Source organism: Bombina bombina, chromosome 10, assembly GCF_027579735.1.
Source record: "Bombina bombina isolate aBomBom1 chromosome 10, aBomBom1.pri, whole genome shotgun sequence".
In the NCBI taxonomy this organism is placed as follows: Eukaryota; Metazoa; Chordata; class Amphibia; order Anura; family Bombinatoridae; genus Bombina; species Bombina bombina.
The window spans coordinates 199,692,068-199,707,314 of record NC_069508.1 but is presented as its reverse complement, the minus strand read 5'-3'; the positions used below and the strand labels follow the sequence as shown (position 1 = coordinate 199,707,314).

The following is a 15,247-nucleotide window of genomic DNA, read 5'->3' as shown; positions in this document are numbered from 1 at the left end:
TGTTTAAAATAAACAAAAACATGTTATAAAAATAAAATAGTGATAAATACTCTAAATATGGGGCCTTTACAGAGAACACTTTCACAAAATAAATAACAGATGCAATATCTGCAGTATAAAAATCACAATACCTTATTGTAACTTTTTAATAATGTATAACATTTCTGACTACTGTCTGTGACAACTTTGTGGCTTATTATGGTCATAAGAGTCTTTACAGGATTTTTTTTTTTGGGGGGTGACAATTATGCAGCTTTTTCAGCTCTGCGTTTCTACACTGCTCTAGCAAGTAATTACAATATGTCAACTCCAAACACATCACCCTCTCCGAGCTGTTGCGGTGTCGTACGCCGGCTGTAGCAAATATGTCAGACCAGACCAGCCCTGGCATAATGCTTTAGAGCTCTATTAGACTGACAAAGGGGGAACGAGAACTACCTAGATGTTGCCACAAAGTCTGCATGTGTTATGAATTGCTAATAAGCTGCAATACTGATAACCTGTGTACGGTAGTAGGTGATAGAGGAAAATGAGATTTCATTAAATGGCTTAAATTTTCATCAGTCTTCTTCACGTTTTAGCTCTATGGCTTATTTACACACAAGGCGAGGGGTTACACACTGCTTAAATTAACATTGTCATATATAATTATCTTTAGAAATGAATGTTCATGGAGGATTTAACAGCATATAATGCTAGGTACTTGCTAAACAATGATCCAAGGGGTGTGGAGAGTCCGACATATAGATAAAAAGAGGCACCTGTAGCAGCAGTAAAAAGGGTAACAGGACAAATGTGTTCAATATGATGGATGCAAATGCTGACAGTAAAATCATACGGATGATGAAACCATTGCGGTAATTTATCACAGACAACAATATCACTGTCACAACATATTACGCAAAGGGTAACAGAGCTTGTCATTTTAAGACTATTAGGGCCCTTTAACCCCTATCAACCCATGCATTACTATGCATTTAACCCTTGCAACAGCATGTCATTTTTCAACTACTATGGCCCTCAACCTGCCTGCTGATGCTACAGGCCCGCAATCTCAAACGTGACAATATGGAAATAAATTCTTATTGTGGTGACATTTCTGCAACATCGATATTAAATTGGTGACATAAGGACGATATCATGAACAAGAAGAAATGAAAAGAAAATAGCAGAAAATGTTTTACACAGTAGGTTTTTTATAACTGATCATTTTGTATGCAGGATCCATGATGAAATGACATAACTTTGTCATTACCAAAAATGAAAGTCAACTTTTGTGTTGTGTCTGTTCACTCATCTCAAGGTCACCATTATGATGCTCAGTGCTCAACCAGAAAAAAATAAAATAAAATAATAATTTACCTTTTGATGTAGCTTGTTTCTCCATCCTTAGTATCAGACAAGAACGTAGCTGGAAGTGACTTATTGGATAAGTAATATCTGAGGGACCACTAAGGAACAGTCATCTTAATGGGTTTGGAAGCAAGTTTTTAGGCAATACAAGTAGAATAAAAAAATAATTAAAAAAGATAAAAAAAACCCCCATTAAAATTATAATATAAAATGTTAAATTATGAATAACAAACACATTGCAATATACCTCCATTATTTATCTTATACACATATAATTCAAAAAGTGGTGGGTTTTCCAGTTCTGAGAACTGGGAGTACACACTGCAGACTTCACAAGTCTACCCTGCTACTGTACATATCTCAGTAGATGTGATACTGCATAACAAAGTAAGTTTTACTAACAAAAAGAAAATGTGTAGCCTTCTCTACTCTGGTAATAAGTCTCTATGGAATCCAATAAACATGACAAGTAGTAGGGGGGTGTATACTGAAAAAAGCCAGGGCAAACAATGTGTTAATCTGGTCAGAAAGCTTTCACACTAGGCTGGTATATGAATTTATTGCGGCATTATACAGGAGTCTTGAAATTACTAGACAGTTTATGTACGTTTAAGGTTTAAAGCCCTCTGTTTTGTTTTGTTGCTACGTTTTCTAAGCCAGTCTAATACAATTAAAAAAAATCAATTCAATAGGAAAAAAAAAGTTTAAAATGATTAAATTATGTAACAGGAAAACCCAGTTATACACACACCAATGAATAATAATACTAAAACAATATTACTCATATTAACAGTGCTGCATAGACACTGGCACTATCATGGTTTGGGAGTTCTGTCCCACAGTGCCTCCTGCCACTTTCTGTTCATGGCAAATGTCCCTATTTCCACCAATGAAACCAGGCACTGCCCTAGACCCCTCCCACAGTCTGCTCAACCCCGTCACATTCAGCAGCGCACGCGATACATCTGCAACTCTCCCACAAACCCCAGTCACACTTCTTAGACCCCCAGTACCCAGAAGGATACTCAGAAATATTGGGAGGCTCCTTCAGCCCCGAAAAGTGCAATAATTAATTACTTTCAACAAAGCAAAACATTTCCTCTTTGCTATAAGTCCACAGGATATGTCTGAATGTGAAGGAGGTGCAGAATTCTCACATTTTAAGGATACTCTTCTTCAAGCAACATCTTCTCTATGACAGCCCTGTTTTCTTCACTTATTGAGTTATCTAAGGTCCACGGCTTAAAAAAAAATATATTGCAAAATTAATATAATAAAGACTAACTAGGACTTTCCTGTAAATTATTGTGGATTAGACAAATAATGAAAACAGATGGAAAGTGTTAAACGTATATTTGGGAAACGTTATTTACATTACAGCTTTCAGTTATTTATGAGTGAGGGCAGTCACGGAATTTTGAAGAGAGATGATATGTAATTTAAAGAAAAGGTAGTAATGGTGCTCACTTCAAAATGTACATTATATAAAATTAAAGTGAAATGTGTATATATAAAAAAAAAACAAGATTATAATAAATGTGTGTATTTTTATAAAGGTTCCTCAATTACTGCCCTCACTAACAAAATTAGTTTATGCACTAAAACCCCAACAGGAAAACCAAAACAAAACTGTCCCATATATAAATTCTGGTGCAATGTGAATACAAAACCAGTTCCTAGTGAAATCTAAGCAGTTTTTAAGGGACATGATTATAGCAAGTCTACAAAGAAAAGCACCATAAAATGTATCACCCAATACTTTATTCAGTCTCAAGATATACTTCCAGTTGTTTTTTTTATTTCTTCTTTTAAATTCCATTAACCACTTCCTGTCATTAGGACGTTCCATGCCATCCTAATTGGGTTGGGCTTTAGCGCCGTTAGCACGGTATGGAATGTCCTAGCCTTTTGGCCGTCTTGAAGCCATAGCGGCTTGGTAAATAGTATCACAAGCTGAAGGGTGTGCCTAGCGCCATAGTGACTCACCCAGACCCGATTTTATCCTTTAAATCATGCAATCACTTGAACGATAGTGTGATTTAAATGTTTACCTATTGTTTACATTGGAACCTTGTTTCGATGTAGACAAATAAGTCCGGACAGGAAAGGGTTAACAACTAAATAAAATCACACAAAACATTGATATATAGTGTGTAATTGAAGACTTGTATGGTTACAGTGATCACGTGACAACCAGAGAAGCCTCATTTGAAAGAGGAGAATGTTTCAATGTCCATGAGCAAGATTTATCATTGATGCTCTCCTATATTTATGCCTCAATATATACACTTGAGAATCAATGCCCGGATTTATCATTTAAAAATGCGCCTAAATTTGGGCAAGTTCGATTGTAAAATTCTCCTACTCAGTTCGCGTTAGTCTAGGCGCACAGCAGCACCAAAAAAAGGTTAAAATTAGATTGTCTAATTCGTATTTTCTGTAGTACGCCTTATCAAATTAACAAGTTACTTATTTATCTTTTTTTGCAGCTATACAGAACTTAAAGTTCTCCTACAAATGTGTGCACTTAAGTTCTCCATAAGTACTGTGGAGAACAGCATTAGAAATAATTGATTTTAAGCTCGTGTTGTATTGTTTTTATTTGAGTATAATATAACACTTCGCTTTGTTTTATTATGGATATTACAGTAAAAACGATAAGGTAACCGGTCTTACTCGTAAACTCGTCATAAATCTTTAACATGATTAAACTGACATTTTACGTCAGAATTGAACCGGATTCAGATAGTGTGTGCAATGCTAAGAGTCTTCCCAGTTTACTTCTATTAACATATTTGCTGTGATTTCTCGGTATCCTTTGTTGAAGAATACTATGGAGTGTGCTCATGTCGTTAGCAATCTATGGCAGCAAGAATGTATAACATTAGTACAAACATTGTTGGAAGCAATTTTGCCATACAGTGCACAAGCTCAAATTAGGCTGCTGAATCTTCAACAAAGGATAACAAAAGAACAAAGCACATTTGTAAAAAAAAAAAAACACAAAACAAACAAAAGTAAATTGGAAAATCGTCTATAAATTACATGTTCTGTCTAAACCACAAAAGTTTAATTTTGACTTTACGTTTAACACTTTGTAATATTACATTGGAGATATGGCAGCTATTAATTTTACCCCAGTCTATATATATATATATATATATATATATATATATATATATATATATATATATATATATATATATATATATATATATATATATATATATATATATATATATATATATATATATATATATATATATATATATATATATATATATATATATATATATATATATATATATATATATATATATATATATATATATATATATATATATACATACATAAATACAGGACAAGCGCACTCCAAGGGACTTATCAAAAGTCACTTTAATCAGTGTTAACGTTTTCGGACATAATATAGTCCGTCTTCAGACAAAAAAGTGTTTTTTTTGTCTGAAGACTGACTATATTATGTCCGAAAATGTTAACACTGATTAAAGTGATTTTTGATAAGTCCCTTGGAGTGCGCTTGTCCTGTATTTCTATCTATTTTGTTTGCTGCACCCAGGGCATAAGGACTTTTGTCATTCCACCTGGATGCAGCGTAGGCAAACGAAGCAAAAAAAAAAAAAACAACAAAAAAACACGCAACTGCCCGCACAAAACAACGAAAAAAAACACGTTACCGCCCGCAATTTAAAAAAAAAAAAACCTAACCGCCCGCACAAAGTATAACAAAAAAACTAAACTCCCGCACAAAGTACTAACAAATACCGAAACCCGCCAACCCCACATTGCAAAATAATAAAGTAATTAACCCCTAATCCGCAAAAAACATAATTAAACCTAGTAACTCCTAAACCGCCAACCCACCACAACGCAAATAACTAATTTATTACTAAGCCCCCTAACCTAACACCCCCTAAATTAACCCTGATACTAAGTTACACTTAAAATAATAAAAGCTAACATTAAGTTACAAAAAAAATAATCTAAAATTACAACAACAAAAAATTAAAACTCTAAAATTACAGGAAAAAAAATAAAAAAAATGAAACCTAATCCTATGAAAATAAAAAGCCCTCCCAAAATAAAAACACCTCCTAATCTAAACTAAACTATCAATAGCCCTTAAAATTGCCTTTTGTAGGGTATTGCCCTAAGTTAAACAGCTCTTTTACATTTAAAAAGTCCCCTCTAATAGTAAAAAAAACCCACACACCAAATCCCCCAAAATAAAAAAACCTAAACTACACATTGCCCCTAAAGGGGCATTTGTATGGGCATTGTCCTTAAAGGAACATTCAGCTCTTTTACAGTCCATTAAATCCCTAATCTTAAAATTAAAAAAAAAATACTAAGACTAAGCCCCAAATAGGTACTCACTGTTCCTGAAGTCCTCAGGAGAAAAGGCGGAGCGGATGTGCGGAGATGGCTTCCTCGATGCACGGATCCTCAGCGGTGGCGGTCCTCATCATGAGATTGTCCGTCGCACACTGAAGATTGAATGCAAGGTACCCCATATTTATTGGGGTACCTTGCATTCCTATTGGCTAAAATGTTGAAATCAGCCAATAGAATGAGAGCTACCAAATTATTATTGGCTGATTTGAACAGCCAATAAGATTTCAGTAGCTCTAATCCTATTGGTTGATTTCAACATTTCAGCCAATAGGAATGCAAGGTACTCCAAATTGAATGCGTTACCTTGCATTAAATTTTCAGTGTACGACGAACATCGGATGAAGTGGAGCCTCCACTCTGCCACCGCCGTTGATGACTGCCGCTGAGGATCCATGCATCGGCGAAGACAGCTCCGCACCTCCGCTCCGTGCCGCCTTCGCTCCAGATAAAGATAGAAGATGATGGAGCGGCCTGGAATAAGACCTTCTCCGCCGGACTTCAGGAACAGTGAGTACCTTATTTGGGGCTTAGTCTTAGGCTTTTTTTTTTTTTTTTTTTTTGGGGTGACTTTTTATTTTTTAGATTAGGGTTTTTGGGCTGAAAAATAGCCGATTGCCCTTTTAAGGGCAGTAAAAGAGATGAATGCCCTTTTAAGGGCAATGCCCATACAAATGCCCCTTTAGGGCAATGGGTAGTTTAGTTTTATTTTAGTGTTAGTTTTTTTATTTGGGGGGGTTTGGTGGGTGGGGTTTTTACTGTTATGGGGTAATTGGTAATTTGTTTAGGTAAAAGAGCTGTTTACTTAGGGCAATGCCCTACAAAGCCCTTTTAAGGGCTATTAGTAGTTTAGTATTAGATTAGGGGGTGTTTTTTTATAGGGGTGTTAGTATAGGTTTAAACTTGGATAGCTTTGTTTTTTTTCCCCCCATTAATTTTATATTTTAGCTTTGGGATTTGTAGTTTTTTTTTGTTTTGTTTTTTAAATAGACTGCCCTCTGGGCAGGCTTATCGCAAAATATATATATATTCAAATTATTTTAAAATATTTTTTGTTTTTGTTCTTGCATAATTAGACTAATGAATTAATTTTAATTGAAAAACTGCAAGCCAATAAAATAACCACACTTTTATTGAAAGTAACACATTAAAATTGGACAACAAAAAAAAAATCTTAAAAAAAAATAATATGCTACACAATCGTTTTACCAAGAAAAAAAACAAACAAACCCTGATAATGCTATTTTCGACCAAAATGTTTCCGCATCCCTACTTAAAACAATATTAAATATCAGTATACTGTATTATTCTGTATTTAGTTCTGTGTAACAGAATCAGATTCAACAGTTTTTTTTTGTTTTTTTTACCAATTATCCAAATAAAGTATAGTCCTAGAAAACTATTATTATATGCAAAAACAGTAAGTCAAGTAATGAACTCGAAACACCAGCTCTTCTAGGCTAGCATCAAATTTGAAATATGCTACACAATAATTTTACCAAAAATAACAGGCAAAAAAAAATAAAAAAAAATTAATGTAATTGCCATTTTCGGCCAAAACGTTTCTGCGGCTGAAATTTCGGTGCATCTCTATATATACACACACACACACACTATAGATATAAAACATTGGATAAACACGTGTAGATGGCTCTTCTATATTCTAGGTGGGACCTGAATCTGATGTAAATCTGACAAGTAATTACAAAATAGTAAAGGCTGTGAATAGGAATAGATAAGAACAAATCTGATCTGCAGTAAGAGATATAAATCAGGACGTGTAAGTGACACTTTTGTCATCCCCACTGACAACTTACTAAAAAAGGAAATTGTGCGTACCTGAACTCACCAATAGACGGCAAATATAAAAATGATATGTCTATTTATTATAGTCTCATTTTCCCCTAGGTAAGCGGTTTGCCTCTTCTTTAAGTGAAAGGTGGCAGTGCTGAATATTTATGTACTTGAGAACAAAATGTATTTTAAACCCTCTTCGCTGTGCTTACATTATGGTTGTACTCATTACTTGCTGTAATATTGTTTGTAAATATTCTATAAATCAGGGGAGTGAGATAATGAAATCTTGGCCTCTCTGCAGCATTTGAAGACAGATTCTGGACTTTACTAACCTTTCGAATATCCTTGCATCATATGACCCCTAACTACTGCAAATGATGAGTCTCACCGCAGATTGCTTTGGGCAATAAGGCAACATTTTTTAGGAATCCTGAACCAGTATAAATGTAATGACAGAAACTCACAGTTAGTTCGTCGTCACTCTTCCACACTGAATTCAGGTAATGATCTGGAACAAATGCAGAGCTCGTTTTCTCATAGTCTCTGTAGGAAATATTAGTTTCATTTTAGTAGATCATAATCATAACACAGGACCACTTGGCATAAAAATAAACTTGCAAATAAAAGTTTTTTTTAATAACTGTTCTACAGAACTTTTTATGCTTTTTTTTTTAATAATTAAAGGGACAGTCTAGTCAAAAATAAACTTTCATGATTCAGATAGGCATGCAATTTACAATTTGCAATTTACTTTTATCATCACATTTGCTTTGTTCTCTTTCTGTTCTTTGTTGAAAGCTAAACTTAGGTAGGCTCATATGTTCATTTCTAAGCCCTTGAAGGCCGCCTCTTATCTGAGTTCATTTTGACAGTTTTTGTACAGCTAGAAAGTTCTAGTTCATGTGTGTCACATACCCAGAGGCAGAATTTTTTTACACTTTCTGCGATGAGATTTTTTTTGTGAAAAGTTTTCTGCAGGCCATTTTTAAATAAAATTCAATTTTAAATTAGGCAGTTACACTAAAGCACCAGTTCAATTGCAATGTGTTGGTTAACTAAAGAATAAAACAATTTTTAACGTTTTATAATATAGTGCAGTAGTTGAAAATTGCATTGCAAATTAGCTGCAGACAAACTAAATTATAAAGTGTCTCTTGAATAAAATTGTTTCCTTTTCTCTTGGTCTAACATAGAAATGTAGTAATAAAAAGATGCAATGCTCATAAGAACGTCTTACATTCAGAACTAACAGCTTTGCAGACTGGGAAAGGCTAGGGGAGTGTTTGAAAAAAGCCAGTTAATAATCAATGCACTGCTGCTTTACAGTGCTACTGCATATGTGTCTGTTAACTTCAAACAGCACTTTTCTCTTGATGCACTGGAACACTTAAAGGGACACTGTACCCAATTTTTTTCTTTTGTGATTCAGATAGAGCATGCAATTTTAAGCAACTTTCTAATTTACTTCTATTATCAATTTTTCTTCGTTCTCTTGATATCTTTATTTGAAAAAGAAGGCATCTAAGCTGAGGAGCCAGCAAATTTGTGGTTCAGATCCATGGACAGCAATTGTTTATTGGTGCTGCCCAATCAGCAAGGACAACCCAGGTTGTTCACCAAAAATAGGCCGGCATCTAAACTTAAATTCTTGCTTTTCAAATAAACATACCAAGAGAATGAAGAAAATGTGATAATAGGAGTACATTAGAATGTTGCTTCAAATTGCATGCTCTATCTGAATCACAAAAGAAAAAATTTGGGTACAGTGTCCCTTTAAACAGTACAGCCAGAACACAGCTCTGTTCCTTCATGGGTTCTGTTCTTTCTGCAGACATGCTGCATTTTCTGTGATGACATCTCAGATCACTGTATGTTCTGCCTTGGGGGGTCATATAGATAACATTGTGCTCACTCCCGTGGAGTTATTTATGAGTCAGCACTAATTGGCTCAAATGCAAGTCTTTCAAAATAACTGAAATAAGGGGGCAGTCTGCTGAGGCTTAGATTCAAGGTAATCACAGAAGTAAAAAGTATATTAATATAACAGTGCTGGTTCTGCTAAACTGGGGAATGGGTACTAAAGGGATTATCTATCTTTTTAAACAATAAAAATACTGGTGTAGACTGTCCCTTTAATACTAAGGACACTGATATCTAAAGGTAAGGCTAAATATGGTGGTTACACAGATGATTGTCTAGTAGTGGATAACATTGCAAACTTTGAACAACAGACATTTTCTGCTTTTTCTAACCACAAAGCAATTAAACACATATACAGTTTATAGTCCTGCTGGGTAGCCACAATGAACTGCTGGTCCTGAGCAGGACACGGCCGGTAACTAATCAGCAATGGCAATCACACAAATCTACAGGTTACTGGCTGTGTTCCGTTGGGAGCTGCAATGCGTGGGGCTCTCCAGCAGGAAAATAAGGTTAAACACATAGCATTTGGGGGTCAGTAGGTAGAAAATAGCATGCTGTAACAAATAAAACAGGTCATTTTTTAGATCGGATGTACCTTTCAACATGTTAAACGTTTTACTCTATCAGGAAGTACATTTATATGAAACACTGGTCCAGGGGATAGACGCCCATTGGCTGATAAACAAAACACACATCTGTAGTGATGCACAGTGACATTCCCCACAATCATAGAATCATGTGGAACTAGCACAACCGATTGGATCAGCTGTTTTTTCCGCTCTTTGCCAGCAGTGCTCTGCAAGTTCTGAGCAGTATTTCTACTGGGTGCTTAAAGTGAATGTCAACTTTCAAGAATGAGTGCCCTTTTATAAAAAAATACTATTAAAAACAGGGGCACTTTCATTCCTGAAAATTTATATTTCACCCGTTTTGTTAAAATATTTACCTTTTCTTCTTGAAGCGATTCCCCATCCAGCCGCTCGTCACTTCATGTCAGCAATGACGAATCCAGCTTCCTCCAATCACGGCGTTGCCTCAGGCAATGATTCCCCTGGGGGGGGAGCCGTGACTGGAGGATGCTGTATTTGTCATTGCTGACGTAAGAAGAGACGAGCGGCTGGAGGGGGAAACGCTTTCCGGCTTTAAGAAGAAAAGGTAAGTATTTTAAAAAACCGGGTGAAATGTAAACTTTCATGAATGAAAGTGCCACTATTTTTAATAGTATTTTTAAAAACAGGGCAGTCATTCTTAAAAGTTGACATTCACTTTAAATAAAAAGCACCCTTTTTAATTTATGGTTCAGAAAGAGTATGTGATTTTAAACAACTTTCCAATTTATTTCTATGATCTAATTTGATTCATTCCCTTTGTTGAAGGAGCAGTAATGCACTAGCTGACTGAAAGCCAGTGACAAAATGCATTTATGTGCAGCCACCAATCAGTTTCTGAGCCTACCTAGGTATACTATTCAACAAAGCATACAAAGAGAATGAAAATAAAATTGGAAAGTCATTTAAATTTGCAAGCTCTATCTAGATTAGGAAATAAAAAATTGGGCTTCATGTCTCCATTTGCAGGTGTTAAGCACACAGTAGTCTATTATTATACTTTATTTATAAAACACAACATATTTCACAGCGCTGTCCATGGGTACAATTCATTTACATAAAACAATGTTATAAAACTTGTAAGAGACAAGACAAAATTTTACAAACACATACAGGAGGAATTAAGTCTATGGTCGATAAACATGCTCTAACAGATTAGCACATGCATTTTATTTTTACTATAATGGCCCTTTAACATTATTGAGAACCTTTCCACTATTAGAAAACATATTACTCTAACACATGAAATTATCTGTATGTTTTAAATGAATATAAAACCCAATTTTTTTCTTTCATGATTCAGACAGAGCAGCGATTTTAAGCAACTTTCTATTGTACTCTTATTATCAATGGGTCTTCATTTTCTTGGTATCTTTATTTGATAAAGCAAGGATGTAAGCTTAGGAGCCTGTCCATTTTTTCAGCACCCTAGTAAAGCTTGCTGATTGGTGGCTCATTTAGGTGACATTTTTTTATTATATCTAAATAATCAGGTTTGTTTAAAGTGTTTCACTTTGTGGTGCAGTGGGGTAAATTTTACAGCACAATAAGTTCCTTCAGATTTAAAAATGAAAATTGTGAATTTTAGATCAGAGAAACTGTTTTTTTCAAATTAGGTTTTAGATTTATTCTATAATTTTACACACACACACACATATATATATATTATATATAGTATATTCTTTGACTTTCATTGGAACTTAATGCTCTAAGTATTAAAAACATTTTGCTGTTAATTTTAGGTAGTTTTTGTATTATTATTGCAGGTGAAAGTCTCGCCTCACCCCTTGTTGGGCTCATTTACGTCCCCCTCTATATCCACATCTGCTTCTTCAGCCATGACGGACAAGCTGGGGAGGGGCGGCCTTGGGTTCACACTCCAGCCTCACCCACAAGACTGCAGACCAGGCACACCCCCGAGGGCAGCGGGCAGCAAGGAGCCAAGCACAGATCCTAACATGGCCAGGGAGTCAAGATTGCTATGGACCTGCGGACAGCGCTTTCTGCGTCACAAATGCGACAACCAATTAATTTCTAGTACATCCCTTGTATCTCAAGAGGAGAAAAATGGTGGTGCAAAGCCATCTTTGTACTCCCACAGTTTAGTAGCTATAAATGGAAGCCATCTTTGTACACCCACAGTTTAGTATAACGAAAGCCATCTTTGTACACCCACAGTTTAGTATAACGAAAGCCATCTTTGTACACCCACAGTTTAGTGTCAGAACAACGGAAGCCATTGTACCCATTGTAGAAACCATAGGGAAGCCATATTTGTACAACCATGCGGAAAATAGGTGGACGTTGTGTGAAAATCGTGGTCATAAACACTGCTATAGCGACGGAAGTCATGTTTGTACACCCAGCTCATGTTTCAGTTAAATAAAATACACGTTAATTAAATATTTCGTATTCGTCATTACCATATTGCAGTAGTTTATATGTCGTGTAAATTAGTTGCAACAATAAATGTATGTTTGTTTTTATCAATGATATAGTTATGGGTGTACCAGCATGGCGCCCTAGTATAGTGACTCCCTCTCCGGTTATTAGTTTGTTAGCAGAGCTACTGTATTCATATTACAGTATCACCTCAGTCACTTGTCATTTGTAAACAGAACATGTTGCTTATAGTGGTGCGCAGCCTGTGACTCTGGTTTGTCCTTGCCAGATGCCGGTAAGTACACAGAGCTGTCACTGAAATACTGAGGTATGGTATAATAAATAGGGTGTTCGGACTTATTGAGTATTATTTGCATAATGCGGCTGGTAAGGAACCCCTTATTTATTAAAATGATAAATTAATATGAATCATGCTTGCTGCAGGGCTATCTTTAGGAGACAGGTTTCACCTTATTGCTTCCCTGCTGTATGTATACTTTATAAATCTTTGTTTTACTCTGGGAGGTGTGGTTAGTTGCTATTGTTTGTTAATATACTGGAATACATGCTCATAAATAATCATGGCTAATTTAATTTTAATGAGGTGACAAATTGCATTTTACTTGTATGCACCTTGTTTTAAAGCAGGTAGTTAGGCTCAGGAGTGTATGCATGTGTATAGAGCACTATATGGCAGCGGTTTTGGAAGAATGCTTTTAAAAATGTTATATAGGCCGCATTTGGCAAATGCCGAGACCCAGCACCAGTCCTGAGCGATGATGTGGTGCTGGGAAAATGTCACACTTTGGGAGCGTTAAGAAACCGCTCCTAAGTCACTTCATAGTGAGCTGAGACGCTCAGAGACGCTTTCTCTTCTCCCAGCCTTACCAGCACCCTGGAAGTGCTGGTAGTGATGTCATCTGAGAGTGTTCAGAGAACGCCCAGCACCTCGCTTGGAAGCGTTCCCCGAACGCTCCAAGCGAGTGCTGGGCTCGCTGGAGGCGCTTGCCGAACGCGACCATATTGTGCAAACACTGCTGCCATCTAGCGCTCAACAGTATTCTTGGACAAAAGTAATCCAATATAGCTCTCTATACACGTGCACACCACCTACCTAACAATTCTCTTCAACAAAGAATATAGTGACAACAAAGCAAATTTTATAATAGAAGTAAACTGGAAACTTTTTATTTATTTATTTAATTGTACCATTTGAGTTAAAATTATAGTAGTATCCATTTAACTTGTGGTAACAATACATTTCTCCATTAAAGCCAAGTTGTTGGAATACAATCTATTAGTCTAACTGGTTCCTGTGAGATTTTAGTAGCAACTACTTAAAGTTGTATGCAAAAGTTTAGGCACCCCTGATAATTTCCATGATTTTCATTTAGAAATAATTAGGTGTTTGGATCAGCAATTTAATTTTGATATATCAAATAACTGAAGGACACAGTAATATTTCAGTAGTGAAATGAGGTTTATTGGATTAACAGAAGATGTGCAATATGCATCAAAACGAAATTTGACAGGTGCATAAATTTGGGCACCCATGTCATTTTGTTGATTTGAATACCTGTAACTACCTAGCACTGATTAATTGGAATACACAATTGGTTTGGTGAACCCATTAAGCCTTGAACTTCATAGACAGGTGCATCCAATCATGAGAAAAGTATTTAAGGTGGCCAATTGCAAGTTGTTGTTCTCTTTGACTCTCCTCTGAAGAGTGGAAACTTGGGGGCCTCAAAACAACTCTCAAATATCCTGAAATCAAAGATTGTTCAACATTATGGTTTAGGGGAAGGCTACAAAAAGCTATTGCAGAGATTTAAGCAGTCAGTGTCCACTGTGAGGAACATATTGAGGAAATGGAATACCACAGGCACAGCTCTTGTTAAGGCCAGAAGTGGCAGGCCAAGTAAAATATCGGAGAGGCAAAGGATGGTGAGAACGGTCAAAAACAGCCCACAGACCACCTCCAAAGACCTACAATATCATCTTGCTGCAGATGATGTCACTGTGCATCGTTCAACAATTCAGCACACTTTGCGCAAGGAAAAGCTGTATGGGAGAGTGATGCGGAAGAAGCCTTTTCTGCACACTCCACAAACAGAGTCGCTAGAGGTATGCAAATGCACATTTGGACAAGCCAGCTTCATTTTGGAAGAAGGTGCTGTGGACTGATGAAACAAAAATTGAGTTATTTGGTCATAACAAGGGGCGTTATGCATGGCGGCAAAAGAACACAGCGTTCGAAGACAAACACTTGCTACCCACAGTAAAATTTGGTGGATGTTCCATCATGCTGTGGGGCTGTGTGGCCAGTGCCAGTACTGGGAATCTTGTTAACGTTAAGGGTCGCATGGATTCTACTCAATATCAGCAGATACTTGAGAATAATGTTAAGAAATCAGTCACAAAGTTTAAGTTACGCCGGGGCTGGATATTTCAACAAGAAAACGACCCAAAACACTGTTTAAAATCTACTCAGGCATTTATGCAGAGGAACAAGTCCAATTTTCTGGAATGGCCATCCCAATCCCCAGACCTGAATATCCTTGAAAATCTGTGGGGTGATTTGAAGTGGGCTGTCCATGCTCGGCAACCATCAAACCTAACTGAACTGGAGATGTTTTGCAAGATCGAATGGTTCAAAATAACTTCATCCAGAATCCAGACGCTCATTACAGGCTATAGGAAGCGTCTAGAGGCAGTTATTTCTGCTAAAGGAGGCTCTACTAAAGATTGATGCAATATTTCTGTTTGGGTGC

General features: G+C 36.2%; 2 protein-coding genes across 2 annotated transcripts in view; one reads left to right on the top strand and one right to left on the bottom strand.

The window, feature by feature from the left end:
- The window catches only part of MYSM1 (Myb like, SWIRM and MPN domains 1), a 287,009-nt gene extending 274,892 nt beyond the window's left edge, over positions 1-12,117 (bottom strand). The window contains exons 1-4 of the mRNA XM_053693624.1: positions 11,876-12,117; positions 8,025-8,103; positions 2,524-2,594; positions 1,363-1,440 (exon numbers count right to left, since the gene is read on the bottom strand). Coding sequence (XP_053549599.1) covers positions 1,363-1,440; positions 2,524-2,594; positions 8,025-8,103; positions 11,876-11,931 — 284 coding nt within the window. The 5' untranslated portion in view covers positions 11,932-12,117. The remainder of the gene's footprint in view (positions 1-1,362; positions 1,441-2,523; positions 2,595-8,024; positions 8,104-11,875) is intronic.
- Positions 12,118-12,559: 442 nt separating this feature from the next.
- Positions 12,560-15,247, top strand: part of OMA1 (OMA1 zinc metallopeptidase) — a 388,294-nt gene continuing 385,606 nt past the window's right edge. Inside the window, exon 1 of the mRNA XM_053693625.1 lies at positions 12,560-12,768. The gene's annotated coding sequence lies outside the window, so the exon portion shown is untranslated. The remainder of the gene's footprint in view (positions 12,769-15,247) is intronic.